General features: G+C 35.9%; 1 protein-coding gene and 1 long non-coding RNA gene across 3 annotated transcripts; one reads left to right on the top strand and one right to left on the bottom strand.

Annotated features, from left to right (window-relative positions):
• Window positions 1–806: 806 nt before the first annotated feature.
• On the bottom strand, window positions 807–18,209 carry LOC100791947 (PH, RCC1 and FYVE domains-containing protein 1). Of its 2 annotated transcripts, XM_003551913.5 has the most exons (9): window positions 17,585–18,208; window positions 15,747–15,833; window positions 13,468–13,557; window positions 6,773–6,853; window positions 6,141–6,335; window positions 3,909–6,047; window positions 2,882–3,028; window positions 1,769–2,145; window positions 807–1,346 (listed from the first exon to the last, which is right to left on the bottom strand). In XM_003551913.5, exons 1-9 carry the CDS (start codon window positions 17,654–17,656, stop codon window positions 1,214–1,216), a joined length of 3,321 nt encoding a protein of 1,106 aa, XP_003551961.1. In that variant the 5' UTR covers window positions 17,657–18,208; the 3' UTR covers window positions 807–1,213. The 2 variants fall into 2 exon arrangements, with proteins under 2 accessions (XP_003551961.1, XP_006602295.1); XM_006602232.4 differs by lacking the exon at window positions 6,773–6,853 and having other exon boundaries at window positions 17,585–18,209.
• A 59-nt stretch (window positions 18,210–18,268) lies between these two features.
• Window positions 18,269–19,630, top strand: LOC102662578 (uncharacterized). The gene is made up of 3 exons (XR_419435.4): window positions 18,269–18,406; window positions 18,785–18,968; window positions 19,077–19,630. It is a non-coding gene; the product is annotated as an uncharacterized lncRNA (long non-coding RNA).
• The last annotated feature ends 4,493 nt before the right edge of the window (window positions 19,631–24,123 follow it).

Raw genomic sequence — 24,123 nt, 5'->3', positions numbered from 1 at the left:
ATTTTTTGCCCTCACTAAGAAAAATTTCTAGATCTCCAACTGCGTACAAAGTATTTTGGTCACATAATTTGAATATAATTTTTTCTTTCTTCGTTTAAGGCAATATAGATATTGCAAAAAACTATAATTTTCTTCACAAAATTTTCAATTGAATCAATAAACAAATCTTTGTTTTCATTATTACCCATATTATAATTTTGAACTTATTATTTAACCTCAAAAGGAACGAGTAGATGCTAATTTTGAAACATTATACAGGATGATACGAAATTACAATCAATTAACTATTAAAAATTTATATTATTGTACTTTTTTTTATCCAAACTTTATCATATATTTGTTATCTTTTAAATCAATTCTTGTAATTTTAAATATTTTTTAAAAACTGATAAAATCCTTTTAAATCTTATAAATTTAAAAATCTTTTCAAATCTTATGAATACATATTATAAATTCATTAAAAATATAAAATCTAATCATAAAAATCTTTTAAAAAAATCTTAATAGTCATCACATTTCTATAAAGTCTTTTATAATCCACAAGATTTTTTATATTAAAAAAGTCTTTTAATAAATAATTTTTAGGAAGAAAAAAAAAACCACTTTTAAAAAGAAATCAAACCATAGTTCTCTTTTTTTGGATTCTGGTCTTTTTTGGAATTCTGACCGTAGTTCTGGGCTAATTTAATCGGTTCTTCACTGATTTTTTGCTTTAATAGATGAACGCCATACAAAGTATACAATATTGCTAGACAAATGAGAATCAGAACATAATGCTTTGAAATACTGTACGAGCACGAAAAATATAACATTTGCCAGAGTCTATCTATATTAACTACTTAAAGCCATCTATCCCATGGCTGAAGGTATTATATAACTGGTGTAAAAGAAAAATTAGTAAATGCATTTGCTTATGAAATTTACATTGCAGCTACTTTAAACAAGAGCCAATAACCTACTAGGAATTTACATTTCTCACCCTCAACCCCCACACAAGCTACATATAGGGAAAAAATGGATAATGTAATCAAAATGGAAAAAAAAAGTGGAATTACAAAATCACAATCAAATCCCTATTCTCTCCTATTATGCCAATCCCTGCTTCCCTTAATGTTTTTTTAATCTTGGATGGAAGCCAAAGGTATTTGATGGCAAATTCTTGCTTCAAGTCCTGCCAAAACGGGTTAAAACTCCTCATGTACAAATTATCACATCAATGAGCCATGTCCTCACTCCCAACACCAATTGTCGACTTGTCAATCATGCGCACGTTGTATTGTTCATATACTCTTGCCCGATTCTCTGCCCACCATTGTTCTGCTTGTTTCTCACTAAACCGCTTCCGACTGCATTCACCAATGCAAAGGGTTAAACCCACATTATAATATGGCTAAACGTTTGAAATGCAACATAGTTATCTGAATTGCTTGTAAAGCTTTCTTTTCCCATCATAAACCAAATTAAAGAATAAAGCATTTAGCTAGGAAATTGCTTGTCAAAGATTACAACCTATGTATATTATACTCAACATGAGAAATGCCAACACATTACGCACTCTTTCCAACACAATCGGTTGAAATTCATGTAGGTCTCACTTGTAGTTCTATTTCTACAGTGATAGAACTCACATGAATTTAAACCAATAATAGAGAATATGTTGGAAAAATTGTATTGCTGTCATTTCTCTACTCTGCATCAACAAAATTTGGAGGTCAAGTTATGTAAGTTGACCAAAAAAAGAAAGTTAATACGATAGAGCATTCTATACCTGAAGCGAACTCTTTTAAGATCTATTACTCCTCCTGGTAGGGAGGTAAGAGTAATATATACACCAGGTTCATCTTGCTCAACCCATTCAGTCTCATTATCCTTTGTTTTGTTACCATTTCTGCTAATTGCATCCGATTGACTGTGTTTAATGTGACCTGCACTCCGGTTGGTGATGGTGCTTGATCCATTTGAAAGTATCTGGTTAGTGGATCCAGTTGAGTCTGATTCTGGGCTTGTTGCTTGTATATTCAATCGATCGAAGGAAGCATTAGTAAGGTCATTGGAACCAGGATTTAAGCCAAAGGAAGCAAGAGAGGGTGGCGATCTGACATTCCTGGATGCTCCTACAGGTAGCCTCTCAGCCATGTCCTTCAACTATTCAGTGCAAGAAACAAGGACATGTAAGATTAGTGAGACTAGTTCTGATACATCCAGTACAAATCGATAAGAGTTAATTCGGTTAATATTACTTTTTAGTCCTAGAGTTATTTTTGTAAATTTCATTAGGATATTAAACTTTGGTATAGTTATGTCAAATCAATGCATAGGCATCAGTTTCATGAGGTTTTCCTCATTCTTGTGGTCGTTTAGGCATGTTTTCAGAGGCTGGTTATTTATTTAATATGTACACTACTTGGTCTCCAAGTAAGCATAGTACTTGAATGAAAATTTTCTAGATATTATTTCTGATGATCAAAGATAATTATAATATATAGACCTAGGCTGGTAACTACATGCCTAGAATAAGACTCAATTACAGGCAACAAATCACATTTATAGTAGCAATAACATTTATTTTTTCATCTACAACCTTTCACCCATTAGTGTTGCTTTTCTACTCATCCTGTTGAGTTAGACAAGGGCTAATCAAACAACTCAAGAAAATATAAATAGGCATAGAATCCTCTTGAATATGGTTTTTCTAGATAAAGTTAGCTTATTTTAAATGGGGAAAAAAAAGTTACCAACCCACTACTTGTGTGCATACCCAATGCAATGCATGAAAATGTATTTGATTTTGGGTCCTTCATATTTTCCTTCGTGAGTAAGAACTTCTAGCTGTTATAGGAATATAGTTTGTAAAAATGGCTTGAGGGGTAAGAGTTCCTACCTGCGCAGTGAGTGACTTGATCACTTCCTTTGCTGCTTTGCATTTGGCAGTTTCTTCGCTTGCAATTGCTATTGCTTCTTTCAACTGTTTAGTTGTTCTTTCCAACTCAACTTCTTGAAGCTGGGCTTTCCGAGTCAGGTTTTCCACCTAATAGGGGACAAAAAATTCATCAGGCTCACTACAAATAGATAGTCAAGAGATTTCACCAGGTTGTGGTTTAGAAAAATAAATAAACATGAGAAAAAGTAAACTATTTCCACCCTATGACAGTGAGTTAAAACATCTTGTGGAGGTATAGAAAAGATTGTTAACTCCTGCCCCAGAGCTATACACCACAGAAAAACTATCCCTGCCCAAGGTAGAAGCCAAATGGAACAACAGAAAGAAAAATCATAGGCCTCCTGTTTTACTCCTATATAACTACCTCTCATCCTCTCCACTATCAGCGCATCCAAACCAAAAAAGAAATATAACAAACAAGACTGTGTCCTAGCCAAGTCTATTTAATTTTATTTTTCTTTCTTTATTTCTTCTAGTGAACACCCTGCATATCCAAGGTCCATCTCCTTGGCCTGCTACTAATGGACCTCTATCAGAACCAAACCATTAAAAGCTCTAGCTCAGCTCATTTACTAAACAGAGTCATAATTTCAATTTTCAACTCAGACGCAGCTCATGAATTCATGAGCCTAGCTTATTGAGCTCATAGCTAACCACATCTTAAATAGTTTGTGACCTAGCTCCACTAATCACCAGCCCTCTCTGAAACAGTTGCATGCACATGCTCTAATGTAACAACAATTAAAAATTAAAATTTACATGACAATATTACAACTCTGCACATACGTTTATATATTATCTGGCTTGTAAACTATTATACAATTCAACCATCAGAAAATAATGAAGTTGCTTCCAATTAAATATGCATTTAGCTAGAAACAGAAAATCATAATATCAATTGGTATAAAAACTCCATTCATTTCACCAAGGGAATACCGTCCATCAATGAAAGCATAAGATAAAATACCTGCGATCTTAATTTAACAACCTCCTGACTGAGGTTATCATTGATTCTCTTAGCATCATCCACAACCATCTTTGGGGATGAAAGTCCCCCCAGTGTTGGGGTTGGAGTAGTTGAACGAGGTGGACTAGGTCGTCTAGATATTGGGGATGTTGCCCGGGAAACAATTCTAGATCCAGGAACAGAAGCTGAAAAAAACTTCTTTGATGATCCAAAACCAGGATTAAAAGATTTAGAAATATTCATTGCTCCCCACTGGGAACCACCATTTGGAGCAGGTGAGACACGGCTACTGTTGAATTCCAATTTTTTGTTTTTCTTTGAAGATCTGCTGTCCACTTGTTTCAAGGATTCCATTGAAGAAAACCTGGCAAGTTGATTATGAGATCTGGAATCCAATTTATCATCCTTACCATTAAACTCAAGTGACCACCCCTGATTAAGACTTCCTCTTCTGCTCATAGAAGACTGAGATGAAGAATCAGTTTCTGTAGTTTTCCTTATTTTATTAAAACAATTATCACAGACACGATAAGGTTTGTTGGGGTTTGGTGCCATTGAAGCCTTAACAGATTTCTTATTACTGCATGAATGACAAAAAACAAGTCCACAGTTATAACAATTGTGGCGTTTCCTTTTGAAATTGAATGGCACACGGCAGCCAGAACACATGGACTGGTCAACACCAGATACCCACTTATGCAGGCATATGGCTGCAGTGAAATTTGTACCACAAGCAATACTTTTTACTTGTTTGTCTTTCAGAGCTTCTACTAATGTTGGGGTGTTTCTATCATTAGTATCCCCATGGCCTAAACGACCATTTGCACCCTTCCCCCACGTGAAAACTTCAGTCCTTGAAGTTAAAACTGCAACATGATATGCACCACAAGCTATCTCCTCCACAAAACTCTTTGAAAGCTTTCCTTCAACACGGATTGGTAGCTTCCCATCAGCTTGAGTATTTCCTAACTGGCCATAGACACAACTGCCCATTGTATAGACATGGCCTGATCTAGAAAGTGCTACAGTCATACTATGACCACAAGCAACTTGACAATTAGGTTCAACAAGAGTCACAACACAGGTTGGAACAAGTTTTGATTCCTTGTCACCATGCCCAAGTCGACCTTTGTCTCCATCACCCCATGTAAACAGCTTCCCTGAAGAGCAGTTGCTGGAACTTGAATTTCCAACCATGACCTCCACAACAGCAGCAGTATGCCAAACACCACAAGCAGCCTGCACAGTACGAAGACCCTTCAGGGACTCTATTTCCCTAGGCAAGGAAACACTTTTTCGGTCTCCATGACCCAGAGCACCAAATGTACCATCGCCGAAAGTAAATAATTGCCCCGAAGAGGTAACAACAGCAGTGTGCCATGGACCACAAGAAATAGATGAAACATGTATGCCCTCCAAAGGGCCATTTACTCTTTTTGGGACCCAGTGGCTCACCTGATTTCCATGCCCCAGAAGACCATAATTGTAAGTGCCATCACCCCACGTATAAAGATCACCAGAAAGTGTCACAGCACATGTATGATACTCCCCACAAGCTACAAGTTCAATATTTGTATTACTTAGAGATTCAATAAGCTTTGGATGAGGAACATCAGAATCAACTCCATGCCCAAGCCTTCCTCCTGATTCTTCCCCCCAGGAAAAAACTTCACCTTGTTTGGTCACCAAGGCAGCATGTTTCCCACCACAAGCAATATTCTGCACATCAAGAACTACTGCTGATTCCAAGGCTTTAGGCAACAGAGAATCCATTTTGACACCAAAATTACTCCCAACTTGGTGAACCCCACCACCCAATACACCATCACCCATGCCTTCCCCCCAAATGAAAACATCCCCCAAGGCATCACCATCATCATGACCAGAACCTTGGCTAGATGAGCTAACAGCACTTGATAGGCTAACTCTAAAAGCATCCATAGGCATTGTCTTCATTTGACCATGCATGCTATCTGATCCTCCTGATGACACAGAGTGGAGCGAACCACTGGCAGAATCTGGACGGAAGAAACCCATTGGAGGAATAGGATAATAAATCACATCAGAAAATGCTTTATCCAAACCATTCTTAGGGGGGCTTTCATATGGGCTATGAAGGCGAAGATGATCCCCACTGTCCTGAATATTTAAAATGAAAATCCTCTGAATAAACATCTTTAACTGAAATGTAGTCAAACAGGGAGAAAATAAAAAGACACTATATATTAATACCTTTTGCAAGCTTTCGTTACTACCAAAAGGAGAATTCAAGGGAGAACTTCTTCTAGTGTATGTTCGAGGACTATTAGCTTCAGATGGAATACCGTCACTTCTTGACTCTGGTCTCCACTTCCGGTGATGGCTGCGAGAAATTAACGCTTTCAATCCACTGAACCAAACCTCAGCTTCATCTTTATCCTTACAAATCTGGTAGAAAAAAATTTTAGAATCAGATCACAACATTATATAAAGCTTCTACAAACAAAATACCTCAATAATGCTCATAATATAAATTAAATCTGTGCAATCAAAGCAGCAGGCCAAGAACAACCCCCAAAAAAAGTGGGAAAATGACCCATAATACAGCTTGGAAAAATTTTTCCATTAATAGTTTGTGACTACAATTTTTGATTAACCAAGCATCAGTTAATTTAACAAATAACCTATCCAAAGTTATTTACGAATCTACCACACATTTCTGCCACCACCCACCACCCCTTTTACAAATTTGTGGTTGACTGTAGCTAGATTATTGATTAAATTAATTGATGCATAGGAAATCATATTTCTTTTTCCCCTAAGCTCCATCTATGGGCCATTTTTCAAGAAGAGGGGGAAGTGGAGAGGTATATAGAAATTTATACCAAGTCTAATGATCTATCATTGTAAATGAGAGAAAATGACTGGTACTCCTTCTCGGGCCGCGGATATCTTTGAAAGATTGGCTGAAAAAAAAAGGGTCATGTTTAATCAGTCATGACAGAGATAGAAAAGAGAACCCATGCTCTTGCGATGAATTCACTGCAGATGTTCAAAGTCAAGAAGGAACTCTGAATATATTTAAAATTATTAAATAAACCCATGCTCATGCTCACTGGAACAACATGACCATGTGTAGTGTAATTTTACATAAATGACAAGTTATTAGAAAAGACAGCACAAAAGTACATCAGCATGTATATAAATTCCTGGAAAGAAACAGCATAATAGTTGCTATTAGAAATTACATAAATGATAGCAAGGGAAAGAGAAAATCCATGACCCCAACAAATTAATCCTCGGTAGCCAATAAATCATGATAGAATTTGAGAGAAAGTAAAATAGTGTTTATCATTGATCTGAAAAAGATTAGACTAAGTTACAACCAACAGTGCACACACACACACACAAGTTCATGGTGGGTGAGACCGAGAAGAATTGGAAGGATCACACAGTATGAGCTTGGCCCTGAACACTTCAAAATTACTTGGAGACAAAGCTTTGGTAAGAATATCTGCATACTGACTAGTAGCAGGAACATAAACTACCAGAAGTAGTTTATTTAGAACCTTTTCTCTCACAAAAAATAGGTCTAGCTCCATGTGCTTTGTACGAGCATGAAGGACTTGGTTATGAGCCAAAGCCACAATGCTTGTGTTGACACAATGAATAACAGGAAGTTTGTGAGGAACAAGAAGTTCATAAAAAGAGATTGAAGCCAGGATACTTCAGCATTAACTAAGGCCAAGCTTCTGTATTCAGCCTCTGTGCTTGAGCGGGCAACAACTGACTGTTTCTTTGACCACCAGGATACTAAATTAGGACCAAAGTAGACACAAGCACCAGAAGTGGACCTCCTGTCATCAGGATCAGAGGCCCAATCTGCATCACAGAATGCATTGATGGAGAAAGGTGCAGAAGCTGGCCTTAGATGAAGACCCCATGTAAGAGTACCCTTAAGATACCATAGTATCCTTTTAACTGCAGCCCAGTGATCTTCAAGAGGCTCCTTCATGAACTGACAGACTTTATTCACAGAAAAGCTAATTTCTGGTCTGGTTATAGTTGCATACTATAGTGCACCTACAACAGATCTGAACATATATGGATCAGTGAGTGGATCAGATCCACTTTTAGTTAGCTTACATCCAGTAACCATAGGTGAAGAAATAGGTTTTGCTTCTGTCATATTAGTTTAGGCCAGCAAGTCTCTAATGTATTTTCCTTGAGTGAGAACAATAGATCCATCAGATTGATGTTTTACCTCAATTCCCAAGAAATAGTCTAGAGAACCAAGATCTTTAAGAAAGAAAAAAGTATTTAGCTTAGAGATGAGTTGCTTGATTAAGGAAGGATTATTCCCTGTTATGATGATATCATCTACATAAACAAGCATATAGGTTGTTGAGGACCCCTTGGAGTAGACAAATAAAGAGGGATCACACTTGCTGGACTTACATTCAAACTTCAGAAGTGCACCTTGAGTTTATCAAACCAGGCTCTAGGGGCATGTTTAAGACCATAGATGGCCTTATTAAGCTTGCAGACCATAGATTTGGTGGAAGACTCAAAACCAGGAGGTTGCTGCATGTACACCTCTTCTTCCAAAATCCCATTAAGAAAAGCATTATTTACATCTAACTGTTGCAATTGCCAGCCATAAGTGACAGCAAGGGTGAGAAGCAATCTCACTGTTATTGGCCTTATCACAGGTGAGAATGTTTCCGTATAGTCAGTTCCATACTACTGATGGAACCCTTTGGCCACTAATCTGGCTTTGTATTTACTGACTGTATCATCGGGATTCTCTTTAATTCTGAAAAACCATTTGCAACCAATAGGAACTCTGTAGGAGGCAGAGAAAAAAGAGTCCAAGTACCATTGTTGATGAGGGCATCATACTCAGTTTTCATGGCAGCTAACCATGTAGGGCCAGTCAAGGCTTGCTTAGCAGACATAGACTCCATATGAGCAAGAAGAAGAGTAGGATGAATTCGAGGCTGAAAAATTCCAGACTTAGACCTAGTTTGCATTGGATGTGTGTTTTGAACAATGGGATGAATAACTGTGTTCCGGTTGAGATACTTGTAGATCAGAATTTGGTGAAGATGAATTAGTAGAAGCAATAGAAGTTGTGTTAGGTACAGGATGAATCTCACTAGGAGAAGTAGGAGCCGATTGATTGGACTGAGAATTAGACATGTGTGTGGAAGAGTAATCAACAATAGGAATAGGTGCTTGTGGTTGAGGAACAGACACAGTAGGTATGGTAGTGGTGGGAAATTGTGACTCTAAAGAAGAGTGTGAGGAAGAAGTAGAGGAAAACAGACTAGGGTAGGGAAATTTGGACTCATTAAACACAACATCCTTAGAGATGTAAATTATGCCTTCTGCTGAAAGACACTTGTACCCTTTGTGAGCAGGTGAATATCCCAGAAAAATACACTCTTGAGATCTAAACTGAAGTTTATTTTGGTTGTAAGGTCTTAAGAGTGGAAAACAAGCACACCCAAACACCCTTAGAAAATGAAAATCGGGCTGCTGTTTATACAATTTGACAAATGGTATATCAAAATTAAGAGAGGAAGTAGGGAGTCTATTGATAAGAAAAACACTGATTAGGAAAGCATGATCCCAATAGGTAAGAGGAAGAAGAGCTTGGGCCAAGAGAGTAAGTCCAAGCTCAACCATGAGTCTATGTTTTCTCTCAAGGGAAAATCACCCAATGAATGATCCCTAACGGCTGTAAAAGGTCTAAACTCTCCCCCACCCCCCAGTCTGTTTGAACCGCTTTAATAGGAAAACCAAACTGTTTCTCAACCATTGCTTGAAACTGTTTGAAAATATTCAGTGTTTCAGACCTTGCTTTAAGCAGAAAAATCCAGGTATACCTAGTATAGGCATCAACAAAAGTAACATAATAGTTATACCCAGTAGATGAAACAAAGGGAGCTGGTCCCCAAAGGTCACTAGTTTGAGGAGTTGATTTTAAGTGGTGTGAGAAGAGGGAGTGTAGTTTATGTGCTTTACCAAGACAGCATGAACAACAGAAATCAAGCTCAGTTTTGTTGATAAATGGAATCTTACAAAGTTGCATTACAAGTTTTTGAACAGCAGCACTAGGATGGCCTAGCCTAGAGTGCCAAGTGCTTGAAGTAATGGAATTTACAGAGGCAGAATTTACAAGAGAATGATGTAAACTAGAATTGAGCTTGTCTTGACATTGAAGGAAGGACTTGACAGCAAGCTGGGAAATTTGTACAAACCATCAGAACTGAGATTTGCTTTGAGAAGTATCTCATCGGATCCATGAGATTTGACCAAACAAACATTAGGATGGAATTCAAAAAACACAAAATTGCCTTTTGCAAACTGACTTACACTTAGCAGAGTTTTAGAGATATTAGGAACATGCAACAGATTATGAAGATTAAGAGTAACATTAGAATTGAATGGAGATAAAAATGAAGATGAGCTAATAGATTTAATCGGCAAACCTTGACCATTTACTATAATAACCTGATCAGATCCCTTAAAGGGAACACAATGCTGAATGTTTTGAACATTTGAGGTCACAAGAGGGAAGCACCAGAATCAGGAAACCAGCTACTAGATGGAGTATTAGTGGATCCAGCAATCATAGCTTGTGGTTGATTAGGAGTAGTAGATGATGGAGGAGCTGACTGCGGCAGTGCTGAAGTATAGGTCATAGGATAATTGACAATCATAGAAGCTTGTGAAGAGTTTCCCGGGTAGCCTTGTTGCTGCAACTGTTGTGGAAAAACAGATTGAGCAGTGCCTAAGTAAGCTTGTTGCTGTAACTGCTGTGGAAAGACAGGTTGAGCAGAAAATTGTTGAGCATGGGAGCATATTGCACTGGAGCTTGTGCATAATGTTGCTGTGTGCCAAAAGGAACTTGCATTGGTTGAACACAGCTTGCATAGGCTGCATAGGTTGAGTCATAATAGGATAAGTTGTGCTATAGAAAGAGGAAGATGGTCTATGCCAACAATTGCCAGCATCATGCCCATACTTAAAAAGATGGAGCATTGAATAGAGCTATGACCACCAGGGCCACCAAAACAACCTGCACAGCCACCAAAGCAGCCACCACGACCACCACAGCCACCATTGAAGACTGTTGATATTGATTTTGATCATTTTGGGAATAATTCGAGTACTAATTCTGATAAGCATAAGCATAAGCCACACATCACCAAGGTGTATACCCGCAAACAGCGAGCAAGAGAAGCAATAACCATGGACCACCACCAGCAGGGCGCACAACACAATAACCATGGACCACCACCAGCAGGGCACACAACACAATAACCATGGACCACCAGCAACAGGGCACACAACACCCAAGGGGTGCAAACCACCCAACAGTTACAACCTACCCAAAAGGTGTAAACCACCCAATAGTTACGATTCACCCAAAGGGTGCAAGGTCAGAAGATGTGAATCAAGGGAGACATGACCCTTGGGAACAGTCACAACCAACCGTTATGATCCGCCCAAGGGGTGCAAGGTCAGGAGATGCGAATCAAGGGGGCATGACCCTTGGGAACAGTCACAACCAACCGTTATGATCCGCCCAAGGGATGCAAGGTCAGGAGATGCGAATCAAGGGGGCATGACCCTTGGGAGCAATCACAACCATTCAGAATAATTGTGTCCATTACCTGTAGTATAAATAGAAATAAACCAGAATGGGAAAGTCACTCTGGAATTAGGAAGAATCTGAATTGTGGAGAGACAGGCTCTCGAAAACCTGTGTAATAAAATATCTCAAATTATCTATAAAAATTTATGTTTCATCTATTCAAATCTGTTCCATTTTTATTTGTTCATATCAATTTGGTATCAGAGCACCGATCCAGTGCTTGTTTCCAACAATGGTGACAACTCGATCTAATTCTGAAAATCCAGACACAATGGAGAGAATTTTGGAGATGCTAATGGAGGACCGACAAAACCAAGTTGCAGAACGACAACTACTTGAAACATGTTTTGCGCGCCTAGAAGCCATGATGGAAAATTTGTCCAAGCATTCAGATGATGACACACCCAAAGGTTCCGTCAATAAAGAAGAGACACCCAAAAACCACACCAGTGAAGGAAAAACAGAACGACGGAGAAAATTGAAAATCCCCATATATGATGGGGAATCTGATGCTTATAGTTGGATAAATAAATTGGAACGCTTCTTTCAAAAGAGAGATATACTGGAAGAAGAGAAAATTCAAGCAATTATTTTTTATCTGTTCATATCAGATTTTGATTAGGCTTTGAGGCTGATTTTGATTCTGTTACACAAGATTAGCTTGAATAGAATCTGAATTGAAATTCAATGGAGCAGTAGAAATGGAGGCAATGTTGATAGAAGCAACATTTTTCTTACGAGATTCATGTGCAAGAAGCACTGTTTCAATCTCATCAATAATGATGTCTGTGTTCTTTCACAGAAATCAGATCACCAATAGCAGCAAGAGAGTCAACAATGTTTTGTATTGCAAAAACAGATTGACCTTCAAGGAGATTTGGCGAAGATCAGTACGCAGCTGCCTCGCTCTCGCATTGTATGAGCATGAAATTAATTGAGAATTCTATCCCATAGTGACCAAGAATTTGTGCAGCCTATGAACTTGCAAAGCATCGAAGCAGAAACGACGGATTGAAGCAACGAGGGCAACAATTGATCATGTTGCTCCCAGGCATGGTAAGCTTCAGTTACGCAACCAGCATCACGATCAGCAATTGTCGCAGACATCGCCAGAATCTGCACATTCTGAATGAATTGGAGAAGACGATCCCAGAAGAGATAATTCACAGCATCGAGCTTCTTGGTAATGATGTGATTGAAGTTCGTGTTAGCCGATGAAGGTTGAATCGGCAGCGCATGGCCACCATTTAGCAGAGGATCACAACCGCCACCACCGGCAGTAACCGGAGTAGTCATCCTGATCGCGAGCGCGGCAGAGATAGGTGGAGGAGGAGGGGAAAAACAGATTGAAATCTCCTGAAGAGATAAAAAAATTATCAAAGATAAAAAAAGTGAGGAAATTCCCAAAAAATTTGTTGCAGATCCCAACCTAGATCTGTGATACTGTGATAGCATTTGAGAGAAAGTAAAATAGTGTTTGTCATTGATCTGAAAAAGATTAGACAAAGTTACAACTAACAGTGTTATCTCTTTATATAGAGAGATTCAACTGTAACTAACTCTCAACTGTAAACTAACCCAGACAGTTACTAACTACAGTTAGTAACTGTAACTACCTTACAGCTGGTGACAGCTCCCTAACAGTAAGTAAAAGTTAATACAATGGAGTAAGAATACTCTAATAAAATCATATCTCCTAAAGGGAAACAGGATCAAAAAATTTCCATAAACTGTTATTATATATTGGAAAAGATTCAGAATAACAACTCATTTATATATATCAACTAGGAACAAATTGTGAGATCACAATAATGCATACATAAATGATTTATTTATATAAGGAATGACATTGTTGGCTAAATCAGAAACAGCAAAATAGTATCAATGATTTCCTAGTCATGTTAAAATACTTACCGTGCGTTGTCCAGATATAATCCTAGAAACATTAGTTAGTTTAAGGCGCTTCTCTTCTTTCCCTGAGAACCATATCAAAATAGATTCATCCTGAAAGCAATAGACAAATCAAATACTTTCAACTTTTGATAACCAAACAATTATTGGAAAGGAAAAAACAACTGCAAAAACTGGAAACTGTCATGAACCAACTATCCCAAAAAACATAACCTACCAGGTGAAGACATGTGAAATTTTTTTCTAGTAAAATATTTAAGATATATTCGCAATAGACAAATATCACATTGTATCTTAGATATTTATTTTCCTATTTTACTTTTTTTGAAAGAGAAAAAAATCAAAACAATGTGATATTTATCTATCTAAAAAATATCTTTGATATTTTACAATTTTATTAACTACAATTTTATTAAAAAAATATCTTTTTTAATTGCAAAAGGATAATGCCCCTGTGGTGGGAATCCATGGGATGGGTCAGGGCTGTAGGACCTCTTCCAGCTTCCCCAGCAAGCCATTTAGCTCAATTTTGTGAAGGATTTGGAGTTAATATAAACCAAAGCAGATGGTGTGGGTGGTGGGTGGCTCTAACTAGTACCATATGGCACCATAGGAATACCTTGATCTTTCAAGGAAAGCATTTTGATTACTCTAAAGTCATGGAGGAGGCTATGTTTACAGCTTGGTCTTGGCTAAAAGCTAGAGAGAAAGGCTTCAACATTAGTTTCAACCATTGGTCCTCTAACATATCGGAGTCCTTTGGTTAACCTATGTGGTGATGTTCTCTTGATGGGTTGGTTTGGGTTATTTTGGGAGGCAGCACCAGAGGTGCTTTGTATTTCCTTTGTTCAGTACCACTTGTACTGTTTTATCTAAATCAATAATATAATATATATTTCGCCTTCCAAAAAAAAAACAATTTCATATCTCCAACACACTCCCATGCAAAACCCTTTGGGCTTGAAGCATGTATAATGTACAAGCCCAATCAACCTTGTGCTAAAATTCAGATTCTATTTAGAAGAATGGGAATGGTGAGGATCAAACTCCTAGCCACTTGGTTCCAGAAGCTCTAATACTATGGTCAAGAACTAAATGACATAAAGACAAGAGCAATTAGGTGAAGACTCATGAACGGTTTTTATATGTAACACACTACCCTACGTAAAAGTCCTTTAGGCTCAAAGCATGGATAATGCACAAGCCCACGTACCCTGCTCTGATATTCAACTTTTTTATTTAGAAGAATGAGTTTCAAGGATAGAAGTCATGAGCACTAGGCCATGGAAGCTCTAAACTCTGATACCATGTATGTCATCATGATTCAATTATCTCAATTCTCAAAAGCTTACTGTTTAGCAAAGCCATGTGAATGGTCTGATATATCTAACATAAGCCAATAACATATTGAAGGTAATGCAAAATAAACCATAGCCAATACTATAGCAATAACAAAACAAGCATGAGGCTAGAGAGCAATGAAATGTTAGCCTGTAGATTCTATAAATAACACATAATCACAGCATGCAGCAGATCTTGATATAGTCAATAAGGTAACAGTATATTTGCATAACTCTAAATTTAATATATATGGCCTTTGGCAAGGTAAAGCTTCCATTTTTTAGTATTTGCATGAAGGGTGTCTAACACAAATCCAATCAGTCTCATGACTAAGAGAAGTCCTTCCCCCATCTTCTACTATGAATACTATTGTGACGAAAATTATATTTCTGCTAAACTAGTCAAGGTTCCCCATGGTTTAGCAAAAGCAATATTAAGTTTTAACATTTTCAATTAGTTGATTGAAACTTTGTAATCAGCCATAGCAACCATGATTTCCCATAATTTCACAATGATACTGCAAAAACATAATATAACTGTAGATAAGCCATTAATAGTTCTTTCTGTAGTTATTTGAAACTTTTTAGGTATGCTCTTCTGAAATCTCCTTTTACACAATATAATTTGTTGGATGGATACATTTTGGCCTCTCTTCAACAAATTACTAACACTCTTCGTCTGTCAACTTCAAGACCATCTACTATATTTCTCCCTACTTCCTTTTTGAGAAATCTTGTTACAACTATTTATACAGTAAAAATGTAAAATATGAAAATACAGAACTAAAAGAAAAAAGAGACTGAGGCTCTAAGTTTGTCTTTCAAAATAATACAGGGACAAAGTAATGGCAAACACATATCTTAGGAACTAGGAAGAAAAGAGTGAAATACACTTTCACAGGGATTAATCTATATGTACAGAAAAAGTAGCACAAAACTCACATTGGAAAGCCGAAAGGGACAAAACTTGGGCTTCCCTCTCCTTCCATACTTGAGCAAGTAAGCCCCTTTTTTTAAAGCAGTAATAGCCTGTACTTAAGACCAATAAAGAACCTCAGTCAGTATAGTCAGCACATTTGGCAAGCACAAAAGTATTCCTGAAGTCTCAAATTCCACAAAACACAACAATAGACTGAATGCACATCAACTTAGATCAAAATTGAAAAAAACTTTATAGTTACCATGATGAGATTATTATCCCACACATCTTACTATTTAGAAAATCTCCTAAAAATTTAGTCCCTAAAAGAAGCAGCTAGAAATTTTGAAAAAAAGAAAATCTTTGACAACCATGGACCCATTAGTTCTGCAGAGACTGTTCCTTCTTATCCTGATTTGCTAATTATTAGCATCTCTACAAGCAAGGACCCGAGCAGACAGGAAAATTCAATATGATGCACTTGCTCTCACTCTTGGCTACAACCTAAATATCACTATCAATTAAAGAGCAATAGATCCTTTAGTAATTTTCAAAATCAAATTTTTCCACTACAGTATTGAGCTCATCAAAGCATAAATAACCAGATAGTCAGATACAATAACCAAAGCCTTTTCACTACGCAGGTTCAACTAGATGAATCAAATGATGTCAATCTTTCTTGGCCTACCTGTACCTCTAGTTATTAGGTTATCCTTCATCTAACCAATTAGTATAGACAAGCACTTTTTCAAGTTTCAAGGACCAAAGCAACACAAATAAAAACTTATCAAAACCAAATTGATTATTAACTCACTAAATGTCTATACTTCACAGATACAAAAACAGGCCAGGGTTTCTGTAAACAAAACATTTTAAAAAGTCGAACAAGACCTGACATGGCATTTAGAAATAAAGATAATATATCACATATAATTGGAAAATGCTTATATTTTATCCTCTCCCTATATATAATATATAATATATATAATATAACACTCGCAAAACCATTTCTCTTCTGCAAGTCAAGTCCTTATCCCTGAAGTATCTACAATATGAGTGAAATGCTCCTTCCACACTAACAAGAAACCAGAATGTTCATGTGTTAAGATTTATAAAGCATCAGTTTTCTGATTCCACCACATGTTCATTCATTTTCCCAAATCACAAGATTGCAAGCAAGCATCATACACCACACTACCACCTTTTCCCTTTTCCAAGCATTACTACTAAATACTAATGCCACCCAACATTTCCAATTCCACTCGCTGAACCGAATATCGTCAGTTTTTACCCGTATCCTACCATTTATAATTACAGAGATCAAACAAATAAGCAAAATTACAAAGAATTTCAATATGGAAAATGTTAATCAATGCCCTTGGCGCATTGGTTAAGAAATTAAAAGGAGAAAGATATTTATTGGGATGCACAAAATTGTGCTACCCATGACTTTTTAAGGGCAATGTTTAGTAAGACCCTTTCAATATTTCTCTAAGTCATGTTGTATAACACACGTATATTCAATGCAGAATCAAACCCATTACTGGAAAAGGCCAAAAGAAAACCCAAAAAGCTTACTTTAGCTGATGACAAACACCCCTACCTAGTAGTCAAGCAATTTAATGAACCAACCAACTTGACTTCCAGTATAGTACCAAGCTATCATCATCATCATCATTTAATATCTCATTTAAAAACCTATTTGAATATCCATAAATATTCGACAAAAAAATCCAATTAAATAAATAAATAAATTCAAACAAAAAATAACTAAAAAAACCTATTGAATACTAAGTATTAAATATCAATAAATATTAAACAATTCAACATGAATACAGTAGTCACGAACTAACCAATATACCTGCTCAATGTCTCTTTCCACGGGACCAGTTCTATTAAGATCCGAAGTCGTCATCGTATCAGTGCGTGACATCACTCGAAACACAAAATTAACCGCTCAGAAGAAACTAACTATTCTTCCACCAAATTCCAACACCAATTTCACACTCACTCGCTCATTCACCCGTTCTCGTGCCCGAACCCTTCCATTCACCCAATAACCCTCCCAAACCCTTGCTAAACCCCGAATTCACACGCTCCGAAGCCTCAAATTCTTCACGCGCGTCGAAATTCGAAACCTCCACCATCATAATCGAACTCCAATTCGCGCAACTACGGGACCGTCGTTGTCGTCCTCATCGCAATGCTTCCGAACTCCGCGTCACCGAGCACAGCGACGGCTCCGGCGAACTCCGGCTATCTCCGGCGCCGATCGGCACCGGAAGAAGCTTTTAGGTCACGGAAAACCGACACGATCGGAACACTCCACGGATTTCGGCGATTGAACTAAGCCGGGGAAATCGGAATGAGAAAATCTCCGACGAAGATATGATCTGATAGCGAAGTTTGAGAAGAGAGAGAAAGCGTGATAGAGAGAGAAAGCGAGTGGTAGAGAAAGAGAGTGTGAAGAAGAAAAAAAAAAGCATAAAAAAAATTCAGAGAGTGAGAAAAGGAAGTGAAAAAATAAAGAAAAGGAAAAGAAAAAATGGGCGAAAGGGAAAGGAAATAATAAAAGTGAAGGGGCGGAGAAGATTGGCCTTCGTGTTGGGTTTATATTGCGAGTTTGCCACTGAGTGTTCGGTGATTTTTCGGGAGAAAATCGAGAGTGAGTGGGAAAGAAAAGGTACGAATTGACTGTTAATTAAAGTTTTGAAAGAAATTGTTGAGGGTCTTCCGGTCGTTGTTGTTGAGTCAATGCCTCGAGGGTATTTAATACTAGTATTTTTTTTCTCTGATTATATTTTGTTTTTTCGTTATGTTTTTCTACATGGGAGTAGCTTCTCTTTTTTTCATGAAAATTCATTATATTATTTCAATAAAAAATCTGTTCAGCAATACATTGGGGTATTTGCCGATACACTTGGCAACTACTGATGTTATACAATTTACATACTGATAGTCTGATATGCCTGAGACCATTAGACTTTGCTATTGTAAAATCATAGATCTTACAATGGTATATTTTACAATAACTTAAGTTCCTTGAATTCTATTTTTGTAGGCACGTTCAACCCACCTAATAGACACGTGGATATCTGAAGAAAATGATATCCAACTTCAAATTATTGGACTTCAAGTTTTCAAATTATTGATCAAAAACAAAATTTGGGCACGGAAATAGGCCAGGAAACATTGTGTGTGATACATTTAACACTGGCATGTGAGGTTTGCTTGTTTTCTTAAAGGTAAATGGAGTAGCATATTATCTTTAGGTTTCTTCAGTATAGATTCTTAAAATGTTCCGATGTCCATTTTCTCATCTAATTATTGAACTGTATGGTTTTATGACCCAGATTGAAAAGAGTTATCAATCAGAAGCTGTGGTGGTACAGGATTTCCATATTGGTATCAACTTTGGAGATGATTCATTATCCAATGTGAAGTCCTTAAAAGTTTAGAAATTTAAAAATTGTGTCTTGTTGCCTCCCTTGGACTCTTTCCATCTTTCAAGCTTGATGGAAAATTTATTATTGATTCTGAGTTTCTTCCGAGTAACCCGGTAGGTCTTCTAGTGCTATTTCATTTGAATACTTGGAAACCTTGATGTTCACGGATATAGCGGAAAGGGAATATAAAATAGTGCAAGGAACTTTTTCCTCATCTTAAGATCCATCTATAGTGATTTGTCCCAAGCTGAAAGAGCACATGCTAGAGCAACTTCCTTGTTTAATGTGATTAGGTTGTTGATAGATACAAAATTCTGTCCACTGCTGGAGTTATAATTTGTAGCTCAAACATCATTGTAAGAAGACTAAAGGCAAAAAGATTGATGACACTGAATGCATCCAGATAATAGATGATGATATTGATAATAGCACAAAGTCTGGATGTGCCAATTCTGATGTTGCCTGGCTTTGCATCAGGTATCTACTTTGTTACATATAATTAGTAGTTACTTATTTCAAATCCAGTATTTTGTCCTTTGGACAATTTCAAATATTGGGCTAACCACTCATCCCTATAATACAATCTTGTTTATTGGAAATGTTTCACACTTTTACTCTCTAGTTAGCAAACAATAGTAACATAAATGACACATAATTTTATTAATGTTTACTAGTGATGGTGTAAATGGGCCTTGTGCATGTTTAAGAATACATCAGACTCCCAACAATAGATGCATAAGGAATATTTTTCATCTGTTTCCGTTCTAGATCATTCTTTGGACATTGCATGAGACTAAATTTGTCTCCTTTTTGTATTGGAACGGGAGATGCTGAACATTTATTCATTCTGAATCTTTCTAAAACTTTATTAATATATGATTTCTGAGACAAGCCTAACAGTCATTGTGATCTATCACGAAATATTTCTATTCATATCACATAGTCTGTCTCACTCATATCTTTCATTTCAAAGTTGTTAGAGAGAAACTTTTTAGCCTCACTTAATAGACCAAGATCATTAGTTGCAAGCAAGATGTCATCAACATATAGAATAAGAAATATAAATTTGCTTCCACTGACCTTCAGATATATACACCGATCAACAGTATTTTCCTTAAATCCAAAGGACGTAATAGTATCATTGAACTTAAGATATCATTGTCGGGAAGTCTGTTTAAGTCCATATATTGATTTCTTAAGTTTACACACCATGTGTTCCTTTCCTTCTTCAATGAACCCCACTGGTTGGTCCATATAAATATCTTCCTCTAAATTCCCATTCAAAAAGGCAATTTTAACATCCATTTGATGCAACTCAATATCATAATGAGCTACTAGTGTCGTGATAATCCTGAAAGAATCTTTCTTAGAAATTGGAGAAAATGTTTCCTTATAATCAATGCCCATTTCTTTTAGTAAAACCTTTAGCAACAAGTCGAGCCTTGTGTCGTTCAATATTGCCACGAGAGTCACGCTTAGTCTTAAAGACCAATTTACACCCAATTCTCTTGCATCCTTCAGGCAATTCCACAAGGTCCCATACACCATTTTGTGTCATTGATTTAAGCTCATATTTCATAGCATCTAACCATTTTCCAGAATCATCACCATTAATGGCTTCTGAAAATGAAACTGGATCATTATCAATGTTAAGTCATTTTCTGACTCTTGTAGATAAATCACATAGTCATTTGAAATAGCATATCTCTTTTCTCTTTGAGATCTTCTTAATATTATTTCTTGTGATTGTTCTACTATAGGTTCATTGTTAACTTTAGGATCATTAATTTGTTGTTCTTCTTGATTGTAATGTGGTTCAACAGTATAAGGAACAACAATTCTTGAAGTAGAAGCACTAGTTAAAGGAATTTGTACTCTAACTTCCTTAATCTCCACATTTTGTGAAGCTTCACTCCCATTGGTTTCACCATTCTCAATGAACCTGACATTTCCAGTTTCAACAATTCATGTACTATGGGTAGGACAATAAAATATATACCCTTTTGATTTTACTGGATAGCCAATGAAATATCCACCAATTGTTCTTGCATCCAATTTCTTTTCTTGCGGATTATATATTCTAATTTCTGCCTGACAACCCAAAACATATAGGTGTCTCAAACTAGGTGTCTCTTGAACTGCCTTACTAGGAACCCTGTTCAACAAATACATGGTAGTTTTTAAAGCATATGTCCATAATGATACAAGTAAAGATGAATTACTTAACATGCTCCTAACCATATCCATTAAGGTTTAATTACGCCTTTTTGACACAACATTTTGTTGTAGTGTACTTGGCATTGTGTATTGAACACAAATACCACACTTTCAAGGAACTTAGCAAATGGATCAGGATGTTGTCCACTTTCACTATATCTTCCATAATACTCATCATCTCTATCTGATCTGACAATTTTCACATTTCTATCTAATTGCCTTTCCATTTCATTTATAAAAATTTCTAAGGCATCCACTGCTTAAGATTTCTCATGCAGTAAATAGACATACTCATAACGTGAAAAACCATCAATAAAAGTGATAAAGTACTTTTCTTTATTGAAAGAATTTACATCAAAAGATCCACATATATCAGTGTGTATAATTTCAAGAAGTTGAGTGCTTGTCATTTCTCTTCTGGATCTTAGTAAAGGACTCGACAATCTTTAATGGTCCTTTGTCCTTTCCATGTTTCTTATTGACTTTCTTTCCAACTCCCTGATTATTCACATAATGAACGGAGTGGTTTCCTTAATTCTTAAGTCTAGTTTCCTCCTGAACTAACATACTATGCAATTCATGCACATTCCATTTGTCTTTCATGGTATTATAGTTCATTTGGAAGGGACCATACTCAGGCAATAATGAGTTCAAAATGAATTGCACAAGGAAATTTTCATCCACCACCATTCCAAGAGACTTAAGTTTTGCTGCAATATTTGTCATCTCAATGACATTTTCATGCATAGTACGAGAACCATCAAACTTCATGGTGGTTAAAGTACTCATTAATGTCCCAGCAAGAGACTTATAAGTAGTTTAGGAGCGCTCTTCCACAGATTTCGTAAATTCTTTTGCACTTTCAGTTTTGGGAATAACAGACTTAATGTTATTTGCTATGTTCATGTGCATAAGCATCAAACAAATTCTATTTGACTTTTCCCAGGCCTTATAATGGGTTTTCTCTCCATTGCTACTAGCATAAGTAATAGCAGAAGGTTTTTCAACTTGAAGAGCCAAATCAAGATCCAACACACTTAAGTGAAATTGGACTTGTTCGCTCCAATCAGAGAAATTTAACCCGTTAAAAACCGGAACATACATACCAAGAGAATACAAAGATACAAGAAGGGATACTGCAATTAACACATGCTTAACACTAATACTTTTAGTCATAAATTAAACATACAATACAGATTCAAACAACAAACAATCATTCTATGTATACTAATGTTCTCCTTTGGGTGATACATTAATACACAAAAAAACATACCGATGCTAATAATTTTAACATTATTTAGTAAGGCATATGCATTAATTAGAAATACTTATTATCTTTGGATATATAAATAAAACTAATAATGCATACATACTACCAACAGTCATACCCATAAATTATAAGAACAACTAATCAATCTTTGGGTGATCCATAAATGTCTTATAATAATGAACTTCAATTAACCCATAAACCAATAATCTATAATTTAGCATCCATTCTATGGGTAATTGAAATAAAATTATCACTAATTTGGAATTAAACAAAACATAAAGATTTGACCACTTTGGTGACTATAAATCTATTATACATTTAATCCAAATTACTTGATCCAATTTTGAATAACAATTTTTTTTATTTCCAAAATCGAATTTTGAAGGCATTCCTAATATGGGGTAACAATATATTACATTCACCATATGAAGGCATTCGCCATATTTCCATTTCAAATTGCAGTAAATTTAAGATCAATTTTGAATTGAAATTGACGTAAGAGAGAGATGTTGAATTTCAATTCAAGACATTCAAAAATTGGATTCAAGGCATTCCAAACTCAAAAACAATTATAATATGCACAGCGAAAAACAAAATGGTTTGAACAATTTTTCAATTGGAATCAGATTCATACAATGTGTGAAAGAAACATCATTATGTGAATAAAAACATCATTCATGGAGAATCATAAATTCAATAACCTAATGCTCTGATATCACATGTTAGTTATAGATTTCATACATTTATATTCAATGAATCTATTACATATTGTAAGAATCTTAGAATCTATGATTCCCTCATACAATTTGAAAGTAAGTAGAACTTACATTGAATCTATTACAAAATGAAGGTTAAAAATATTTGTATGAATTCTCTACATTGATAGAAGTACTCTTTCTATCTCTATCTATAAGACTTCTTCAACTATTTTAAATCCCTTAAGAAAAATAATTAATTTAGTTAGTCACATTGAATATATTAATTATTTATACTATCATTTCAAAATTATAATTTTCTTATCTCTCTATCCATTTAATTGTTTTTTTTTTTATTAATGTTTAAAGAAAGAATAAGTAAGAAAGAATATGCAAGGGGAAAAATAGTTAATACATCTAAAAATTAAAAAAAAATTATAAAAAGGGACAAATAAATTTTTTAAAAGAAAATCTTATAATTAGAAATTAAGGGAGTAAATAATAAAAATGTTATACTTTCAACTCGTTCATCTCCACACATGTTAAAATAAGTAACCACTTTGTTTTACACAGGGAAGCAAATTCCCTAACTCGAGACTTTTTATTTGTCAAAAGCCTTTTGTAAGCAAATTACATCTATAACCAAAGAAAAAAAATTAATTTCTAAATTGAAGTATTTTTATATAAGGAACTATATAACTGCATTGTTATGCTACATATGTTAAACTTTTACTCTAATTTATAATAATATGTAAAGGAGATATTCTTTATT

The sequence above is a fragment of the Glycine max genome, chromosome 18 (assembly GCF_000004515.6).
Source record: "Glycine max cultivar Williams 82 chromosome 18, Glycine_max_v4.0, whole genome shotgun sequence".
Lineage (NCBI taxonomy): Eukaryota > Viridiplantae > Streptophyta > Magnoliopsida > Fabales > Fabaceae > Glycine > Glycine max.
Note: the sequence above shows the minus strand (reverse complement) of the source record. Positions and strands in the feature narration are given on the sequence as shown.